Source organism: Ylistrum balloti, unplaced genomic scaffold (genome assembly GCF_031769215.1).
Source record: "Ylistrum balloti isolate Yb309-2 unplaced genomic scaffold, AGI_CSIRO_Ybal_v1 Utg371880, whole genome shotgun sequence".
Lineage (NCBI taxonomy): Eukaryota > Metazoa > Mollusca > Bivalvia > Pectinida > Pectinidae > Ylistrum > Ylistrum balloti.
The window spans coordinates 141,224-164,389 of record NW_026782927.1 but is presented as its reverse complement, the minus strand read 5'-3'; the positions used below and the strand labels follow the sequence as shown (position 1 = coordinate 164,389).

The 23,166-nt window shown below is 32.2% G+C and overlaps 1 protein-coding gene across 1 annotated transcript in view; it reads left to right on the top strand.

Annotated features, from left to right (window-relative positions):
- Nucleotides 1-23,166, top strand: part of LOC132563832 (protein spire homolog 1-like) — a 69,955-nt gene that overhangs the window by 6,379 nt on the left and 40,410 nt on the right. Inside the window, exons 2-3 of the mRNA XM_060228584.1 lie at nucleotides 12,182-12,237; nucleotides 17,609-17,815. Of these exons, the coding sequence (XP_060084567.1) occupies nucleotides 12,182-12,237; nucleotides 17,609-17,815 (263 nt within the window). The remainder of the gene's footprint in view (nucleotides 1-12,181; nucleotides 12,238-17,608; nucleotides 17,816-23,166) is intronic.

Below are 23,166 nucleotides of genomic sequence, written 5' to 3'. Positions count from 1 at the left end.
GTCTCAGATTGATCCATGACCTTCAATGTACACTTGCATGAAAACCAGCCGTTTTCTCTGTTTTAAGTACGAGTAGTGCTTTTTATCCTTTACTTAATCAATAGTCTTGCGAACTGTTGAATACATCTTTCGTGGAAATCGGACGTGTCCCAAAATAGAATTAGTATTCGGTCAATAGACTTGACTTGGCTATATGTGTTGTTGAAAGTTAGTGTTAGTGTTAGGCTTTGATACCAACACAGGATTGAAACATTTGAAAAATTAATTAAACACACAATGTAATTAGAATCAATAAGCAGAAGAGTGTGTTCCTGAGAGTGCTAGACAATACACCGAGGTAAATGGCTTTTTCAGTATGATGTTAAACAGAGCTAATGTAGTTATATTGTACAATTGGATAGTGTAGTTATTAAAACACTTTTAACCAGATAACAAGTACATTTGTAAAATAAAGGCTCAAAGGTCAAGGTCACAATTACTATTGATTAAAACCACTCTAATATTCATGGAAACTAGGGTGTCCATGCCTTATAAATATTTTGTACTTTCAAAATATTTTCTTATAGAAGGCCATGATAGCTTATGCAGTTGAGCATTGGCCTAGTTAACCTCAATTTGAGGTTCAATACACCATTCCCAATTCGACTTGTGTTTCTTAGAAAGGTCGGTCTACCCAACCTTAAATGACACATGCTGATCACAGGGCAAATATAAACCAAACAAACTTTTACTTTTCTTGTGAAAAGGCACTTTTCTATCCGCGTATGAACATATTAAAATGGTGTGATACTCCATATTGATATAAAAAATCCTAAACATGCTTACTCTGAATATATCTAATGATCAACACTTTAGGTATTTGTGACATAAGTACATGTGGCAGTTGTGTATCAGTGTAGATTTCAGTAACTGTATAATCAACTATTGATTTCTCCCGATACTCTTCATATTATACTAATTGTACATTACATATGAAATATTCATTGCTGATACAGCTTTTTTGTTTTGAGTGGTTCAAATATATGCAGACTTGCTTTAGGATATGTTTTCCTTGCCACAGAGGTCATTCATTTTTAACTTTTGCATGCAAATTAATTTTGATAATATCTCATACATTTCTTGTGATTTCAGTGATCTAATATCTAAATATATTCACACACAAGCTCTTGAATAAACATGATTATGTTCCCTTTATTTTACCCTTAAATTGTTTTCTTACAGGAAATATATGTACTAATTCCTTGCACTGAAGAACTTTTGAACCTTTATATCTGTAGTAACAGTTACAAGCAATGTTAGACATACACTGTTATGTATCAGCCACAACAAATGCTAGAATTATTGTTCATACACCCACACACAAACACAAAAAAAGAAGACCACAGGTATTACTTTGGTCTGTGTATCTCGGATGTTTGCATTGGTATCTTTATATGTTTATCTTGAGATTCTTGAGGAGCTCCATGATTTATTCACAGTATGTAACCATAGATGACAGTCTGTTCAGAAATCACATGTACATATACATGACATAGGATATTAGGTCTGATACAAAGCCTTGTTTTAAATCTTTTTTCTGAAATAAGCCAGAGCTTGCTAATAAGCCCACTCACTTTTCAATAGAAACACTATTTTATTGTCCTGCATTCATAATATGCCCACCCACGATTCAATAGAAACACTTTTTTATTGGCCTGTATTTGTAGAAATCCCAGCCCCTAACTTCAGTTCAGAGGTGTCATTCCAGGTTGGTTGGTTGGCTTTTGAGTTTCATGACAGGTCTGCTTTCACCTATGTTCAGCAGTGTTTAGCAGATGCGAGGGGTGGCAGGGTTTGGCCATTGTTCTTGCTGTTAATCAGTCTCTGACTCTTTCCTTTCAGTGCCAAAATATCAAGAGTTGGGCCAGGTCTCTGAAATAGACTGGCATACTCAGCATAATATAAGGAGTCCCTCAGGGTTTGTCAAAGCAGTCCTGACTCCAATGATGTTTAGCTCAGGTTAATTATGGTTATGATATATTGTCAACACAAGGACTGTATTGACTTGTGTTTTACCACTGCAAAGAAAGGAAAACACCACATGTACATATTATATCTGTTAGGATTTCTAGTGAAGCCTGTTTGAGACATACCATGGTTGCTAAAGTCCAATGATTTACGGAGGGATTTATCAGTTGAGCTGATGGTAGAGGAACATTTACCTAGAATGTAATTACATGTAATTGATTGGTGCAATTATCTACTTGTCACCTGAAATATTGACAGGTGACAGTTTCTGGCTGATTAAACATTTACAGAGACACCCCGCTGTGACATTAGGGGTCACTATATCAGGTTTGACAGAAAAAGCTACAATTTCTAAGTCATGAAAAAGTCTATAGGAAAATAAAGGGCAGCATGATAAAAGCATCTTAAACATACCTACCCCAGTAACTTTTACTTATAACAGTACACCTCCATGCTGATTTCAAAACATGTAGTGTACATTGGGTCAGGAATATTTTCAGTGCTGTTTTGAAAAATGATATTGTGATAAAATTAGGGCAGCTTGTGTTTTCAGGTATGTTTGTCAATAATTTCTTTTATTATCAGTATAAATTCAGCTAAAATGTATCGAAGTAATTGATAATATCTGTATCTATAGTAGAATTTTTCTCTCATCTTAATGTGACTGACTTGGCTTGCCAAATTTTAACATAATTGGTGTGTTTATTGGGTTTTTATATCACAGTTTAAGTTGCTTGGTACTGTGTACCCTTCAGTTAATGCACCCTAATCGGTGATCATTATAACGATAACTAAACTGGTCAGTGCAAACAATAGTGGGTAGAATCACATTTTGTCCTGCTTCTAATGCTTGTCTGGCTTTCTGTATGGTTTATACTTCTAACTTATAATTGCTATAGTTTATTGGCTGATCCAATATTGTATTGTATTTTCTAACATGATATTACTGACTATTAAATTTTGATTTTGTAGAAAAAGTTAGTTCATTCATAAAGCAAGGTCTATCCTAAGACACAAACAAAATACTGTTTTTAAACACCAAAACCAATACAATAAAGTTTGGGAAATAAAACATTAACTGAATGCAATTTACATTCGAGAAAATATCACTCCATATAGTGTACTCTGTCATTTTTTGGGAGTAAAATCAAGGGTATGAAGGTATAGCAATATGTATTAATTCTGTGGACCTAAAACTTTGTGAAACAAAAGATTCCTCAAAGGTAAAGGATCTGAAATATTAATGTTAAGTTAATGTTTAAATCTCTCCATTACGCCCCTAATACCTTATAGTAAAGTGTGTTGCCCATGAAGACATATGTACAACCATGTCAGCATCAACTGTTTTGTTTCTCAGCTTCCTGAGAAATATCAAAAGCCACAGATACATAGAGATATGTGAAATTTCACTATGGTATATCAATTGCATTCAGGTACAAGCTCTAAATTTGAATAATTCTCTTCTTTTCTTTTCTGCAGGAAATAAAATGTCTCTGATTCTAATATATCAAGAGTGTTATTTGTTTATTATGGAAATTTCTAGTTGTATAGCTCTATATCAATCATGATTTTACATCACTTCCCATTGATCAAAAACTCCAAGAATTTTCAACATTTAAAATATTCACATGAATCAGCAAATATATAAATATTTCTGGGCCACATGATCTAGAGTAAATAGTAGAAATTTCTAAGCTGTGTCTTGTACAACATTAGGAGTTTGAAGTCTAGTTGAAATGAATCAGGATTTCTAAGCTAACTTTTCGTTGTGCTGAATTAATATTTTTATGCTGCAAACAGAATCAGTATTTCTAAAATAGAATCATGGACAGAAATAACATGTTTTCTTGACATAATGTCATATTGAACAAATCAATATTTCTACATAAAGTAGGTCACATTGAACTAAATCAATATTATAGGTCAAATATGTCATCCATATATAAGTCATAATAATACCTAAAACCAATGTTAATATATGTACTGTATATTAGCAGTACAGTAATGTGTTACTTTGGAGGAAGGGTGTTTATTGTATATAAATACAGAACGATGGTACTTTGATGTATTTACTTTGCTAATTGGCAAAATAACCAGTAGTACAGATCACATGACTTCAGTTAAATAATGCGTAAACTTTCAACATAGTAATGTATACTACTGTACTAGTGTAATTTACAGTTAAATTTTTGGAACCCATTCAACATTTACCGGGTGTATATCATATATACCCCATGAACCACAGATTTTACCTGTATATCATGTTTATATTTAATGGGGTAAACATTCTCCAAATATCTTGACTTACAAACTTTTCCAGTTAGATCAGAACCGGCATTATTGACTCGGGCAATTATTGTCGGATTTATACCAAGATAAATCTCCCTGTGTGTGTTGTATTTGTATTGAGAATACTGGAGTTTCCTTTGCTAGATTCTAATATGGTGAAAAAGGAATGCACTGATGTGAATTTTTTTTACATGTAACAGTGACAAGATTGTTTTATTTTGGTATTAAATTTTTAATACATGTTGTTATTGGATTTACTTTGCGGAGTGACAAATGTTTTGTGAATTTGTGCTCTGTCATGCTTGGGTAGCAATACATTGAATTCTGAAGGTTCGTTTTGTAGCTGGAGATTATTTTTGTGTAACTAATTGAAGATATGTAATGAAATATATATATTAAACTTTAAGAGATTTGGCAAGGCCATAATTGTATTGTGTGGAGGACAGAAAGGGGCAATTATTTTTTCCTGAAAAATATTTTAATAAGCTGAGTGCACTATGTCACCTGGCATCTTGGTATTTTGTGACTTACATATTTGATGATAGTTCACAGGCTTACATATTTGCTCTGATGTATTTTGAAGCAATATTAAAAACCTGTTACTTTTATCTTTCAATTAAGCGAGGGGCCTACACATTACTTCTGCCTAAACTTCGAGAAACATCGTAATAATACAGCATTTGGTTAGCCTTTCTTCTAAAGTTACAGTAAACTGGGATGGGCTTATCAGCAGGCATGGGTTTATCGTAGTTGGATTCAATATACTTATTTATGAAGTAAGTATAAAAACTAGAAGTTTGTAATCACACTAGGTAGAAAAGAAGCTGCAACAAACAGCAAGCTAGTGTATTTAAACTCCATTGGATTTCTGAATGGAACTTGAGCTTCAGTTTGAAAATTGTAAACAAACATCATTGCCCATTTCTGTTGATTCTGTAAATAATTATTAACGCGAAGCCCAGAAAACTGCAAAGGGGTTGTTTGTTTTTGTTGAATGAAATGTTTGATTTAGTAAAAAGCTGTTATTTGCAAACTAAATGTTATGTCAACTATAAAATAGATAATTATATTACCGTACATACTTCATTTATTATTCTGACTATAATATGCTGTTGAAGAGGTATAATTATATAATTAGCAACTCTATATGGTGTGAGACTACAGGTGGACTAAGGTTTGCCATAACATGCTACATTGTAGTCAATGAAATAGTATATTGGCTCAGAATATACTACTACACTTTGTGCTAGATGTTCTTTTTAGGTTGTCGTCATTGAAATTTACCAAAATCATTGAATATTTTGGCTTCATTTGCTCCTTGCTGTGATGATTTCTATATTTTTGATCAAGTTTAATTTTTCTTGGTCAATTCCTAGGTTTCAACATATTTCTTGGCCTTCTCTGCAGAGTCCCAGAAGGAATCCAACTATATGATGTAGCTTAGTTCATTATTTGGCTAAACTGTATATTATTCACTTGTGTCTTTCGTACAAACTTTTACACATTTAGTATGAGAATTAGCAGTCATTAAGAGACATTCCAATACATGTTTCGTCTTTAGTCCATGTGAAGTGACATCCTCAATAAGCCTTGTGGCCTGTTTTTTGGGAAGTAGTCATAGATAGATGGTCATTGTACTTTAATATGTTCAGTGGGAGACAATGCAATACAATGTTTGAGTGTATATCAATAAATGTGAGGACTCCTGGGGAGTTTTCCTCAAATTGTTTATGTGAATGTGGCTCTTGGAAGTTTTCCTCATACAATTTATTTGGGAATCACCCTGTGCTCTTTTCCCGAACCATTTGTGTGGATGTGGCTTTTGGAAGCTTTCTCCCATTCTAAGGGAGTTGTCATGAAGGATGATTTCCAAAACAATTTTTTTTTAAAGTAGCTTTGGGAAGTTTTCACTCAATGCAAAATATTTGGGAGTCTGGACCAAAGGATGGCGATAAGTTGTTAATGCTTCAGATTTAAATTATAACTGTCCCAGCAAGGGAATTCCTACAACATTCATTCAGATTTGATATTGTATTGTTGTGTTTAATAATATTGTTTGTCATGTTTTGAATACAAGTTGTTAAACAGTCTCCTTTTTACCTTAATTCTATGTGAAGGTACTTTAGTGATGGACATTTAGTGACATTAGTTCATACATCCCTGTCTGCACATTCTTTTAATGTTTTTATTCATTGTCCATTGCACGGAAAAACCTACCATTAACTTAGAAAGAAATAAAATTCAAAACCAAATGTGTTTATGAAAAGATAATTACCCAATGTTCTTTTTTTATGAGATATTAAATTAAAGATTGTATTGAACAGGGAATTATTGATGTGGTTCATGGTGAGAAAATGATTTTAAATATTCAATAATGATATCTCAATTCCTGTGACAAGTCTGATGTATTGCCTTTTGATTAGCTTATACCTATAGTTGAACTTTGAATATATTGTGTGATATATATAACCAGATCAAGTATATTGCACTTCCATTTTTATAAAAGAATGATAAAAAAACTGGATTAAATTATGGAAGATGTGCCAAATCTAGGTTATTTTATTATACCTAACATTTGTGTGTGAAAGTGTCAGCTGAAAGGTTGACTTTAAAAGCAGTTCAGAAACCAAGTTCTATTGTATTTGCTTAGTTTAATAACCAAAAAACTAGGTACATTTATAGGTGGCCATGCATGGGGTGTTGTAGTAGAGGTGGCTTCTTTGTTGAACATCATACTGGAGGCCCAAGCATGCTAGACAGAATAATTTGAGTAGTCTCTTGTTCATGGATTCAATCAAGCACAGGTAATTCATATGTGGCCTCCGTATTCCTGAGAAACACAGACCACCAAGAGCAGAGATCATAGGACATCTGTGAATCTTTACCTGAGGTTGTACTAGTGGGATGCTGTGACCTATCACAGTCCCCGGCCTTCTGTTTACCTCTAATTGACTGGGAAATTAGGCAGCATTCAAATTTCTATATCTGTCTTGCATGATAGTCAGCCTTCACATCATAAAAAATCAAACGGTCTACAAGATTTTGATTTTCTGTCCTCTTCCAAGCTAAGTATTTATGTTTACATTTTGATTGTGAGTCAGGGATCACTTTAGTGCAATCTGTGGGCAGTGACTGTTTCAATAAAGGATTGGCCTTCAAATGTTTACTGTAATTTACAGATATTTTTTACTGAAAATCTCATTGAAATTCTCTGAATGTGCTACGTTATAAAGGCAAAACCCATCTTTCCTTTCTCCAATACTCTCAAATTAATGATGCAGAATTTATCTCTGATATAATCCCTGCCATACATGTATACCAACAACATTTCAAGAAATAAAATACAGGTAAAACAGGTTGTTTAATGGGTATTTAATTAAGGAGTTAATTCATGAATAGGTGATTCTTAATGGAGGTGAATTATAAAATGACTGCCTCTGAAGTTCTGTCAACAGTATTTGGAAAAAACTTGTAAAAAAGTAAAGAACACACATTGGGTGTGACATATATGATATGTATGTAGGTGACATATATGATATGTATGTAGGTATTGAATCAGAGTGATTTATGTATTGGGATAAGAACCTGTGTGGTTTTAAAAGTATAGGTGTGGGCGGTATATGATTTAATTATTTCCAGTGGTGTAATATGTCATGTGTCATACTTTAGGGTTTTTCTAATGTATGATTTGAAAAAGTTCAGGTTAAACGGATCTTATCAATATAAATTTGGGTTTACAGAGAATAAAGAAATTGTGTACATGTGTAGGTTCAGTGGATCTGCAAGGCTTGTTTGTGTTCTAAAGTGTGACAGTATTTATGTCCTGTTAGTCAGAATATAGGTATGATGTCATCGTTAGTGTGTTTTAAGACACGTTCGGTATAAGTACACCTTAAGCTTGGTGTAGATACACCCGCTTACCTGTATTATATAGTACCCGGTATGCACCACACCTGTACATTGTATTTACAGAATATGTGTATATTTTTGTTAAATTCATGGGATCATTAAGATATTGTATTTGTTGATAAAAGTATTTCATTTTGATAATTTCATTTGATCATCCCTTTGATTCAGCTGATTTCTAATTTGAATTTAAGTGAAGTGTTGACAGCAAATGACTGCTTTTACATTGATTTGCTGTATCAAAAGTTACATTTCTACGGTTATAGTGTTATTCTGAATCTTACAAAATAAGCTGTATTTGTTTGATAAAATTTTGTTCTGCAAAGGTTTTTGATGTCCTTGTATTTTAAATCTGATGTACCTTGCAGTCAAAATCTTTCCTGTTCTGTAGAATATTAACTCCGCTGATCTGAATGGGATTCAATGAAAAAGGGAAAAATTCTTTTCTGACATTTAGTAGGGACATGATACATTGTATTATTGTAAGGTTTAAAATCTATAGAAATTATATTAATTTTGTGCTGACATTTATAAATTCAGTTTATATTATACAGGTAAATGATGAAGGACACAAAAAAGTTTTGGGTGTCACATGATCAACTGTGTGACCACAAAGGTTTTTCTCTAGGTTCTCCTGCTCCCAAAATTCCTTACAAATTCATATATTTTGTTTTGCAATTGTTGTGAGACCATTATTTAAGGTTTAGGTTTTAACAACGAGGAAAATTAATTGATTAATGACACCGAATGATTAATATTAATATTTGGTACAATAGTAATCTGTTAAAATGATAGTGGTATATAGCAAATTATCATATCTACAGTCCAGTGTCAGGAACATGAATTGTCCTTTAATTTAAAAGTAAGCAGAATATTTAAAAGATCCTTTGCAAACTTTTAACATGCAGACAAATGTAAACATGCCTATGTTTCACAACCTTGAAATGTCCTTGTAGTTGCGATTTCTTGTTGGTATTTGAAGTTTTGCCAAAGTTAAATTCCTTTTTAAAGGCTGAAATTTTAAAGTTCACATTCAAGAAATCTGTTTGATTTTTTTTGACTAGATTTATGGGCTTTGAATTCCAGAAGAATAATTACTTATACATAGTCAGTGTAGTTTGCTGACACTGACTTTGTACATGTTGCAGAAATTGCTACTGAATAAGTGTTGTAGATAGACCTATTGTATGTATAATATTCACATGTACACATGTTTGTATATCAACACAGCACATGATGTCATGTTTTCTGGAAGTAAGAGGAGTTTTCCTGGTTGTATATTCTGGTGATATGCCAGACTCCTGTTCAGGAGAAGGAAGGTGGCTGGCTATTCATTGTGTTATTTGGTGATGATGAACTGAAAATGGCTTGAGTAGACATTTATGTTGTAATGTTATATCAACTGTAGCAGCCATGTATTGAACTGATGCTTAAATCTTTAGAATCATAATTAATTAATCTTCAAAATTAGAACTTTTTTCTCTTAGGTGTGTAAGGACATAATAATAGTAAAAATGTTTTTCTTAAAGTCATGGTGGATTGGAATCTTTCATTCCACTCTCATCAAATGGTGGAGTTTTCAAATTGTTTTAATCCTGAGTCAGCTGTTTGTCAGTCAATATTGTAAACCTTTTTTCTCAAGAACTCCTGATAGCATCTTCTTGAAACGGTGTAAACATGTTCAGTAATTTGGCTTTCTTTGTTTATGCCATATATTTGATGGCTGTATTCAAGATAATAAAGTACAGGGGACACTTTAGATCCTGAAACATGATTTGTTCATTACTGTTATAAATTAATAGGTAAGTTTGCAGAGAAGAGAAAACTAAGTCAAAGATCATTTAATGGGAGGCATCAAGATCCTCCTGATCACCTGATGGTCTATATCTTTGTTTACTTATCCCTTTATAATCATTTGGAGACCAGTTTGAAATCCTCAACTCAGTCTATGGTAGGTTGTCGTAGCACCTGCATTTTGTTTAATTTAAGACACTTTGGCTGCCATACAGAGTGATATGTAACCCCCGTCACACAACTCGATGCATGACTGAAGTAGATTTTACAACTGATGTAGGGTGTACATGTCATGTCAGATTTTTTAAAACTCTTCAGTTTAAGATCTCATGATATGACAAGTCAATGAAACATGGATATGTGTGACTGTGCTACCTCTAGATAAGTTACCCCATTATGGCCGGAGACCTGTAGTGTATTGAAGTTGTATGGGATCAATGCATCACCTAAAAATAAGAACATGTCATCAACTTTATTTTGTGATATATATGTATGAGCTGCAGATATTTCATTCAACATATGGTGTTAAACTGTTGGAGATGGCCTTAAGCTGCCATGTGCTTACTACATGAGCGGTCTATGGACTCTTTTCTAGTGTACTGCCACCAAATGTCGGTTTTGTTATATATAGTCTACACGATACCTACAATAATAGTATCCTTAGCTTTCCATATAACTTTCTGACCAAGGCATTATCATTGTGTATTAGAAAATATTCTCCGATACGATTAACTGGTCGAGTGAACAGGTATGTAAATTACCTGAGGCAGTCGCGACGACTGAACCGCAATATCCAAATGAACGTTAACAGGCGGTAGGCACCTATACGCTATAAGTATGCCCGTTAGTCTAGCTTTATGAGACAATTCAATTTCTTTTGTCAATGGTGATTTTGCTTTTATTGAACTAAAAACAAAAACTGTTGTAATCAGTATGAAATAAGATTATGTCTTCATAGATATCTTGAATTGAAATATTTAAGTGGAAAATACTCACACATAGTTAAGTTGTGTAAGCTTTTTAATGGGGTCATATGTTATGATATTTAGAAATACGGACTAGATATTTGTAAAGAAAAATATTTTTGGATCAATAGTGTTCATTTAAGTTCTATTAATCAAAGCTTTTTGCTGAAGGACAGACACAATTTGTCAGAAAAAGGATTTTTGATCATTGTCAGTATATCCATATTTTTCCTGAGTTTTACAATGGCATGAGACTGCATAAATTGGGCCACATAATATTGATTTCTTAAATGATTAAAGATATTCTTGAGTTTAAATTCATTTTGACAAAATAACTGTCTACTTTTAAGCTGTGAAAAAATGACTGGTTTAACATTTAGCATACCTGGTGCTATATCACAATGGGACGTAATTGTATGAATATTAGTATTCTAAATATAGTCCACGCAATGGTTTTAACAAGACATTCATCGCCTGATTAATTTACACCTGTATATATCAGAGGTGAAGATCTGTTTTATAGACAGGTTACTGACATATTTTCTTAAAATACAGGAAGGATGCAGATTGATAGAATACTGGTGGATTATTGATAACTAAGAAAAGAAGATACCAGAATTATCTCCCTTCCTATCTGTAAGATAACTGATTGATTCAATTTTGTCATATGTACACATATTCAACAGGTTGAGTAATGTACATTATTGCAGATGCCTTCCTCTCACCCCCTCCTTCTCAATCTTAACAGCATTTAGACTGCGAGCTAGAGTAATTTTGGGCAACACTACAAACTGTAATATGTAAGAAGAAATGGAGGGTTAAAGGATAAAATGTTTTAAGAATAAAACCAAATGGTGGATGGATCAATTCAGTGATAATTCAATCAACATTGATTTTCATTTTTTTCATTGTTTGTATCATGGGTCCTGGGACACAGATTAAGAAAAAAATTTAAATATGTACTTGTACATCATGCATATTTTTATATTCAGACAAAGTCCACTGGTATTTGCATCAATACTATTTTTCATTTTAGTGTATCCATATCATACTATAAGGAACACATTAGATGGTCAAGATAATATATGTTATGAATATGAAATTTTATTCCTATTTACATGTATATATGAAAATGTTTCTTGCAATTTTTTAGAGATTCACTCTGATATAGGATATTTGTTGGATTTAATGTATCATAATGTTTTATTTATATTTTACAGTGCAACGGCGGAATTCTGTAACAGGGAAGGACATCAAGGTTGTAACGGAGAGTGATGTAAGTAACTGGGTCTACAAAAATTAGGTTGCTGTTAACCTGTATAGGGTAAAGGGCAAACAGTGTTTCTTAGATTGTGGATAATTCAGATATTGCAGGTCTCCTGCAAAAATATCGCTCACAATCCTTGACACCAAATCGCATTAGCTTTGAAATTAATCTACAGCTGCTTATGACCATTTTACTTTCACTACATGACCATTTTACTTTCACTACATTGACACTCCCGAAAAAAATGATATGTTGAAGTATATATACATAATTTTGTAACTATTTGAATATTTCATTATATTGTAATATCTATAATGTGCATGACAACTGTTTTTATATCAGATTTGCAAAGAAATGAAATTGTCATAGAATAAGATCCTAATTATGATATGACCATTTTGAGCTTTGGGATTGAAGAATCATTCAAAATTGGTATATTATGTTTTTACCTTCCCTCACCATATAATTATGTACATTTAATAACCTTGGCAGGCACCTGCCCATAGAACTAGTGATCTGAATTGGCCCTCATATTCTGCTGAATTAATCATTTAAAAGACACAGTTTTAAACCAGGCAAATTGATCTTTTATCTGCTATCTCCTATTTAGGAGCTTGTCTCGAGGTATTTATTTTTGTTACAATCACAATGATATTTGTTTGTTTGGCAATTATCTGACTGATGTTATCATGAATCTCTGGTTCAGATAGATGGATCACGATAACAAAATTCTCTGAAATAGTTTAAATTCATGGTATTTCAGATTAATTTAGACAAAAACAAAGAGATATTAAAAAACAGTTGGGCACAACAGTTGTCAATGTTCAGGTATTGAATAATCACAATCATCAAACCAAATATTTTAAAGGCTGAAATGATTATCATGTTTCTTTTATCATGATATGGTCCAGTTACCCGGGACTCCAGCCCCAGAACAACTAAAGTCCAGCCCCAAATCAACCATACACTACCTTAATTGGGCCACTGGCATTGGCTGTATCTCATATATTTTATTTTATTCATGGACATTGAATAATTAAGATTGGTCAGGTCTGGTGGAAATCTAATTAGATCGTCAAGGACACTTAGCTTGATTTATATTAATATCTGTTTTTGTAGGTCAGCATGTCTTAGAACTAAATTTACTGTATTTAATCCAGTAAGTGCTGTCTTGCTTACCAGTTTTTGAAAATTTAAATAATTCTTTAAAATACTTCAGATATCTTTGAAATGTAGCATTAATGATTTTTTTTCCTGCCCACTTCTACTACAAATTATCATAAGAATTATATGACTGCATGCTCAGTGCAAGAAATGGTTGTTGTACATTGGTATATAACTGATATGGGTGGCAATCATTTATTATATTAAGTATGGTACACAGAGTACTGAATAAGGACCATAATATTATGCCAATTCTACAATGAAACACTGTCAAAAACAACATGGTAGATAAAAAGATATATCACATTACATTCTGGATAGCTATCAAATAAAAAATTAACACCATTTCCAATGCCAAACTGAAGGGGTTGTCTATTGATACTATATTAGGTTAGACTGGTAAAAATATTCCCATTTCTATTTGTAAAAAAACTTATTGGAAGCAATATTTTCTTTAGATATGTGAATTAAACAATATGTGCAGAATAGTTGAAGTGTAAAATTAGAAATTTTATCCATGCATACTGTAATCTCATTCCATAAACAAGCTTAAGAGAGCATAATGTATTGCATGCATTATGTTAATTTCACATGCCGACGAACTGAAATTAAAAAGGCTCTTATTTGAATGAAGATATGTACATAATGTTATGTTGAAACAGGTCAAGAAATTCAGATATATATGACAGTCTGGTTGTGTGATTCATTCTTAATTGTTACAACAACCATATACCTATACTGTACTAAACCTGAAAATAGATGACATCTTCATGTTAAAAGGAAAATTCTTATATCAATTTAAAAAGCAAAAAAACTGCTATCTTAGGTTTGTTGATGTTTTACATGTAGTATGTGTAGACGTGGGTTGTAAATCAAAGTGATGTGCCAACACTGGTGAGAAAACAATTTGCAGGCCTATCTTGTAAATTATGTGATACAAGATAATATGCACTCTAAGTACATTTCAAGTGTGGGAAAATACAGAAAGACAAGATAGCCAATATTAAAAAGTGTAAAATCTACCCAGGGTGAAGTGCAATTTGTTTCATGGCAGTTAACTGTACTGTACAGAATTTTTTGTTTAATGGCGAAGTTAACTGTACTGTACAGTATTTATATGTTTAATGGAGAAGTTAACTGTACTGTACAGTATTTATATGTTTAATGGCGAAGTTAACTGTACTGTACAGTATTTATATGTTTAATGGAGAAGTTAACTGTACTGTACAGTATTTATATGTTAATGGCTGTACTGTAAATTTATATGTTTAATTTTAACTATGTACAGTATTTATATGTTATATGACATAGTTAACTGTACTGTAAAATGTTTATATGTTATATGACATAGTTAACTGTACTGTACAGTATTTATATGTTATATGACATAGTTAACTGTACTGTAAAATGTTTATATGTTATATGACATAGTTAACTGTACTGTAAAATGTTTATATGTTATATGACATAGTTAACTGTACTGTAAGATGTTTATATGTTATATGACATAGTTAACTGTACTGTAAAATGTTTATATGTTATATGACATAGTTAACTGTACTGTAAAATGTTTATATGTTATATGACATAGTTAACTGTACTGTACAGTATTTATATGTTTAATGGAGAAGTTAACTGTACTGTACAGTATTTATATGTTATATGACATAGTTAACTGTACTGTAAAATGTTTATATGTTATATGACATAGTTAACTGTACTGTAAAATATTTATATGTTATATGACATAGTTAACTGTACTGTACAGTATTTATATGTTATATGACATAGTTAACTGTACTGTACAGTATTTATATGTTTAATGGAGAAGTTAACTGTGCTGTACAGTATTTATATGTTTAATGGAGAAGTTATGTACAGTATTCATATGTTATATGACATAGTTAACTGTACTGTAAAATGTTTATATGTTTAATGGTGAAGTTAACTGTACTGTACAGTATTTATATGTTATATGACATAGTTAACTGTACTGTACAGTATTTATATGTTATATGACATAGTTAACTGTACTGTAAAATGTTTATATGTTATATGACATAGTTAACTGTACTGTAAAATGTTTATATGTTATATGACATAGTTAACTGTACTGTAAAATGTTTATATGTTATATGACATAGTTAACTGTACTGTACAGTATTTATATGTTATATGACATAGTTAACTGTACTGTAAAATGTTTATATGTTATATGACATAGTTAACTGTACTGTAAAATGTTTATATGTTTATGTTGAAGTTAACTGTACTGTACAGTATTTATATGTTATACTGTTAACTGTACTGTAAAATGTTTATATGTTTAATGGTGAAGTTAACTGTACTGTACAGTATTTATATGTTATATGACATAGTTAACTGTACTGTAAAATGTTTATATGTTTAATGGTGAAGTTAACTGTACTGTACAGTATTTATATGTTATATGACATAGTTAACTGTACTGTAAAATGTTTATATGTTTAATGGTGAAGTTAACTGTACTGTACAGTATTTATATGTTATATGACATAGTTAACTGTACTGTAAAATGTTTATATGTTATATGACATATTATGTACTGTAAAATGTTTATATGTTTAATGGTGAAGTTAACTGTACTGTACAGTATTTATATGTTATATGACATAGTTAACTGTACTGTAAAATGTTTATATGTTTAATGGTGAAGTTAACGGTACTTTACAGTATTTATATGTTTAATGGCGAAATTAACTATATCATACAGTATTTACCTGTTATATGTACAGAAAATGTTAAAATCAATGAAGTACATATAAATTATACATCAAATAGGTAATTAAAAGAGGTATTACATGTCCACTAATTAGTTCAGTATATTTTATATCTCACAGTTGCTATTTAGGCAATGCATTAGTCAAACTTGTTTTAAAGACCACCTTATACAAAGACCACCTGTCTATAAAGATGTCATTTTTTGTTCCCTATTGAATTTCTACTGAAGGTAACCTGTCTTTCACAACCACTTGATTTTGGTTTCCTATGTAATGCAATTCATACTAATTGAACATTTAAGTAAAGACCACCTGTGTATAAAGACATTTGAGTATAAAGACCACTTGTCTATAGAGACCACCTGTTTTGGTTCCCTGTAATGCAATTCATACTAATTGAACCTTTATGTAAAGGCCACCTGTGTATAAAGGCTTCTTTTCTCTGCACCTTGAATGTCCTCTATAAATAACTTTTAACTGTAAAATCCCACTACATCAAGTGGACTTGTAGAAACACGAATGATGAAGGTACACAATTGGGACAAAATAGATGTAATATTGAAACATTTCACAGCACATAAAAGACAGATCAGGTTGTCAACATTTTCCCATTAACTGGCATAAACTTGATCAGATCAATCAAATTTCTATCATGAACGTTTTAAAGAGATATAACTCCTTAAAACTGGTCTCAAGCTCAAACTTGGTGTCTGGAAAAACTCTCATTCTGGATAATTTTAGGTGTGAATAGAGATGTCTTCTTTATTCCAGTTCCACTGTATTTTGGATTTTAATTAATGATCTATGCAGAATTGTCTTTTGATGGTTTGGTATCATCTGCAAGCTAAAATTAAGCGTGTGAGCTAGTTTGTATCTTAAAACACTTTTTGATGCAAACTTAAAGAATCACATATACTTTAGCCATTTTTTCTACGGTGACATGAAGTATGAACAACAGAATCTGTTTCATTTCAGAAGGCACACTAGAAATATAGCTAAGTAATTTGATCATACACAGGTGTCCTCTGTAATTGTAGTCAAGATAAAATATTTAATTATTGCCTTCTTATAGAAAGTTTGCTCAGTTGCTTATCTGTTTCCATACAAACAAAAAAGGTTTTAAAAATTAGGACTGCTTTATAATATAAAGCTTGAAAGGTTACAAAATTTAATGTGAGTTTTGGTATAAAGCCAAGGCATGGAAAGAGAAAAGAAACAAAAAGATATATTAACAGATAAATTTAATAGAACCGTACTTTAGATTCTCCTATTAAGTGAAAATAAACAAAAAGATGTATTAACAGATAAATTTAATAGAACCGTACTTCAGATTCTCCTATTAATCACAGGGGATAAGTTTAAAGGAAAATGTATTACAATAGATTTCAGAAAGTATTGTTTAGGAATATAAACCTTTTGATCTGTGGTCATTGTTTTGTATGTTGTTTCTATGGCAGGCAGTACAGGGACTCGGACTTGTTATCTACCAGGCCCTCGATTATGGAATGGGGGCAGCGGAGGAACGTCACCTCAGCCTCGAATTGGAAGGTCTTGTGGAGTTCATGACAAATCCAGACGGGGATGAGGAAGACGCATCAACAGCTGATGATGAAGGCATTGAGAAGGACGCGAAGGAAAATGGTCTCTTCCCGGACGTCCTTGCTGTAAGTCTCAGATAGCTTCAACAGTTTGATTATCTATGATAAAAGTCTGATCTTTCATCCAGTCACAAATATGTCAAGTTTTCTGTTATGTTACCAGTATTGTAGTGTATAGATAGTATATTTTTATATTAACATTTCAAAGTGACTGAGATGTGTTAGAATCCCATCAAATTTCAGTTGTATTGGAAATAAAAAAAGTTGAAATGGAAATTAAATAACCTAGTATCATTTCTCAATTTTTTATCCTCTCTTAGGAAATTTCAACATCTTGATGTCCCAATAATGTATTGAGAGACTCTAATGAACAAAATCTATATACCTTTAACCTGAAGACATTTTTTTTTGATAAATAGAATATCTAAGGGATACAGATGAATATAGATATCCTGTTGTTGACTGTGCAGGATACTATTAGACAATACCGTTTCACCTGTAAAATACTTATACACCTTAGGGGCGGATGGTACAGTCTAGACCACATCTATCAGTACAAAAATTTAATATAGTAATCATGTTTTTTATGTCCCTCCAGACATGGATCAGTGATGGTGACATTAATGTCAGTGGTTAGGCTTTTATGTAAGCTTCTAACAACTTTATTGATAGATGGACAAGCAAAACAACATTTAACTGGTAGTTTCTGATATGCTGTGAGGAATTATAACTCTTACTAAGCATGTAGTTACAGGGCCCCAACTCCTTACACAGCTAGGGGTCAGAACACTAAAGACAATGTAGTTACAGGGTCCTAACTCCTTACACAGTCAGGGGTCAGAACACTAAAGACAATGTAGTTACAGGGTCCTAACTCCTTACACAGCTACTGGTCAGAACACTAAAGACAATGTAGTTACATGGTCCTAACATCCTCACACAGCTACTGGTCAGAACACTGAAGACAATGTAGTTACAGGGTCCTAACTCCTTACACAGTCAGGGATCAGAACCCTAAAGACAATGTAGTTACAGGGCCCCAACTCCTTACACAGCTACTGGTCAGAACCCTAAAGACAATGTAGTTACAGGGTCCCAACATCCTCACACAGCTACTGGTCAGAACACTGAAGACACTAGTTATTGAATTGAACCTCCTTTTTGATTTTTGATACATAACTATATGAACAATTTGTTTTGATGAACAGCTAGGGGTAGGAACTAGAAGTGTGGCTATAAGGTCGGAACTCCATATGTATATAAGAAATTGTTTTGATAAACTTGTATTTTATTTATAGTGTCAGACCTTCTTACTTGTATAAACATGTGATTTTATAAACTGCTACAAGTTGGAGCTTAGACCATGTAGTTATGGGTCGGAATTCCTTTCATGTTTAGGGTTAGAACTTATACCACATAAAGTCTTGTTTTGTTGTATACTCAGGCCAAATTGCAAAATTGGTCTTTTTAAGGGGTGGGCTTATTAAAGAAACTTGAAATAGTGTTGATTTATATATGGTATAAAAGAACAAAGATGTGGGACGGCTTAATATCAAGCATGGACTTATTATCACATAAATACGGTATATGTACATATATGATAAAAAAGAGCATTCCTGACTTTACAAATATAATTATATCTCCTTTGATTCCAATGCTTAATAGGCCACACGCTTGGTGTGTTATATTTCATTTTGTTGTTCAGTACAACAACAAAGGTCAGGATTTACTAATGAAAAACTGGTAGGTTCAGTGTTACAATGTTACCAATATGTGTTTGTAACTAGAATTAACCATCAAGGTCAGTCATGTTTTCATGTCAAGAGAAAACGGTACTGTTGAAGAATTTTACATGTAAAAGGACGCAAATGCCCAATCTACCTATTATATATCTACAAACAGGTTGACTGTCATTTCATTTGGTGTTTTATTTTATTGCCAGAGGCTAAGATCAATTAGGTTTTAAATCGTTGGCATTAATGTAAGTTGTCAGACATATTCAGACTATTCTTGCTAATTGATATGGCTTTGGTACAATCTCTCAGAGACCAGGGATAGGTTATGCTTTCTTTGATTTTGAATTTTAAAATTTACTCAAACCAAAGAAGTGTTGTATTTTAAATGTCTGTAACTTGTTACACATCTTGAACACCTTGCATACAAATTGCCTCTGTCTGATTCAGTGTAATCACCCTCTTCATGGACATGTATAATATGAAAAATCTTTTAATATGGTTTCATGTTAGGGTTAGATTAACAAAAACATCATTGATGTGTTTTTATATAATTCTCAGACAAATCTTGTACACAGAAAATACATACCTTTAAATACGCAGACCACTTTGAAGTTTCTAACTAATTGTCTTGACTGATCCTTTGAGGTCAAAATTGATTTTCCTGCCCAATTTTAAAAGTCAACAAAACAAAAGAAAATCTTTGAAGGTCTGTGTGGTTCAGTTGAACCTATATGAAAGTCTGTAGCAAGTGTAAGATTACATCTTGAGACGTGTGATTTTAAACCCCAGGTATGAACCTGACAGTGTTAATTTTATCAGATCAACGTTGGAAATCACAATCATTTGAATACTTCCATATCAAATATAATACACTTTGGATTTCAAAGATAAAAGTTCAAAATCAGTTAGGTGATATACTTTCCCTTTTAATGATTTTTTTGAGGTATATAATTGGAATCAGGTTGTTTGTCCATTCATCTGTCAAAGATAGACGATTGTCTGGAATACAACTCCATGTCTGTCTTGCCAGTTTTACTGAAACTTGGTGCACATCATAAGTAAATTTCCTTTTTGTTTTATTTTCAATTTTGATGAATCTCAAGGGAGATAAATCCCTTTTATTGCTAGCCTTAAATAGTATTTCGAGATGGGCGGGGTAGGGGGAGGAGTAGGGTTTGAGAGGCAATGGGTGGTCTCTGTAATGTAATGTGATGTTATGAGTTTGGCATTATAATATTGGCTTTATATTTCCAATATGTCATCAAGGATACCCTGAGAGCCCTTGGCTCTAAGGTTAACACACTTTCTTAGAGAAACTGATTTGTTGACTTAAATTTTAGAAATCAAGAACAGGATTCCAGACTTATATTGCTGTAGATCATGTGAGTCAGGGTTTGGTATCAGAACATGATACCTGGTAATGACTCGGGGTTATACCAGCCCTATTGTGTAAATGGAGGACCGCCATTACAAGGTCAACTAGAGAATGTGATATACCCTCTGGTATCAGCATACTTAGGTTTTTTATCTAAATTTAATTGCAAAGTATAAAGTTTCAAGACATTAAATTGATATATCTTCATATTCATGATGTGTGCTGTTTTAGAAACCAGAAATGTGTGTTTGCTTTATGGGTAATAAGTATTATGTGAAGGTTTGCAAACAGGAAACATAATTTTGACCTCTTTTAAGTTGTAAAACTGTGTAATAAAACTGTCATCTGAAGTGTCCTTGGATTATGACAATTATAGAATGATGAAGGAGGATGTAAACACAGCCATTGTGTATATCTTATGGGTTTTAAGGTAAATTATTCAGGTTTGGACGTGAGAAAGGAAAGATTATCCAACAAAATATCTTCAAACCATGTTGGAACATTATGAAATAAATTGAAGGAAATACTCATGTAGTAAATTTTTCCTGTAAACATTCCCTAATACATAATGTTGAAACTTTGTGATGATAAAAGAATTAATTTTTGTATTTATGATTGCCCAATGATGTCTGATTTTTCTGTTTGGCAAGATGGTTTTCTGTGAAACTATTATACTTTCTTTATCAAACATTCCATTAATATACAGGTATATATATATATAAAGGTCTTTAACACAAACTTCCAAAAGACAAGTTTTGAGAATCAAACACTTTAAATTGAAAGCATTCTTGTATTTCTTGTGATCCTCTGAATTAGATTAGTGTGAATCTAGATACTGAGTACTTACAAATTGAATTCTTACGTTTGATATTCTGAAAATATTATTCATATGATTAAAACATTTATCAGAGGCTGGGTAATGACAAAAATATCCCAAGTTGTAACATCCATGGTTGAGGACTTAAGACTCCTCCTCCCAGTATACTAGAGAAAGATTGTATGTCAATATGAAATGCACTATAATACAGATGCCCTGTGTAGTACACAATAGGATGTGTACTCTGACATATTGGTGCAGACCCCATCATCATCATTATAAATCAGATATTAGTTAAATTGTCTATTAACAAGTATAAGGGTGAATTACTGTAAGTAATGACACTACCAGCATGTATAAACACTTGTTTGTACTAGACAACTCATCGTATGCATCTGAGTCATAATGTCACATAGTAAACACCAATCTAGGTTTTCCTTAGGTTGTCCATTATATTTCTCTTAAACACAATTCTTTATTTTCTCTGCAACTTCCTTGTTAATCAATATTGTAGTGTTTTGTGACAACAAGAAGCAAAATATAACTTATCATTATCTGAATCAATGTAGGATGATTGACAAACACCAGAAATCTTATTTACTACAGGTATTGTAAGCGGTTATTTTGTCAATGTCTTTTGAAAACAACAGCAAAAAGAAGTATGTACAGGTGTGCTGTAATGTAGACACTGATTCATGTGCCTGGATAGAGCAAAACAGACTTATAGCGACATTTCAAGCGACAAATACATTTGTATTGTAAATAAATGAGATATTGCTCCATACTTTTGTGACGATTAGAATTAAGGATGTATGTTAGCCTTACTTATAATGACATCAGAATATGCTAACATAGTCTGACATTTCTATTATTTTTAAAAAAATCAACATTAAAATTTATGTTAAAGAAATGTTATAGATTTTGATCTTATGTTTGAAGATATTTCATCAGAACGCCATCTATTTGTTCATGGTTGCGATGTTCAGGGAAAATAACAGATCTTCATTAATTATGTTAACATGAAACTTGAAATCAGAATTCATGTAGGTGATATAAATTCAGTTGGATTAATCAAAACTTAAAACATTCTTAAAGGAACCTAAAAGGGCTTTCACTGATAATTCTTGCTGGTGGGATAGAACATGTCACAGGTTGTGCAGATATGTGCTTTATTGTAACTAAAATTACGTGTGTGTATATATATATTGATAGCTTTATCCTCTTTTCTAACTTCAATGTACCACCAAATCTCTGATGTCTCCCTGGATATATTTATTCATAATTTTTTGTAGGTATATTCATTAGTTCAAACTGACTATACAATCCTTAAACATTCATTCAAAACCTGTTATTTCCTATGATGAATATTTTTGTTTGTGTGTTTCTACATGATATTGGTTTGAAAACCCCAGGTAGCATGAATACATTGCTAACTCAAATTATTGTCTACTGACCTTAACTCTTGTTTATATACAGAGTGTAAGTGTGT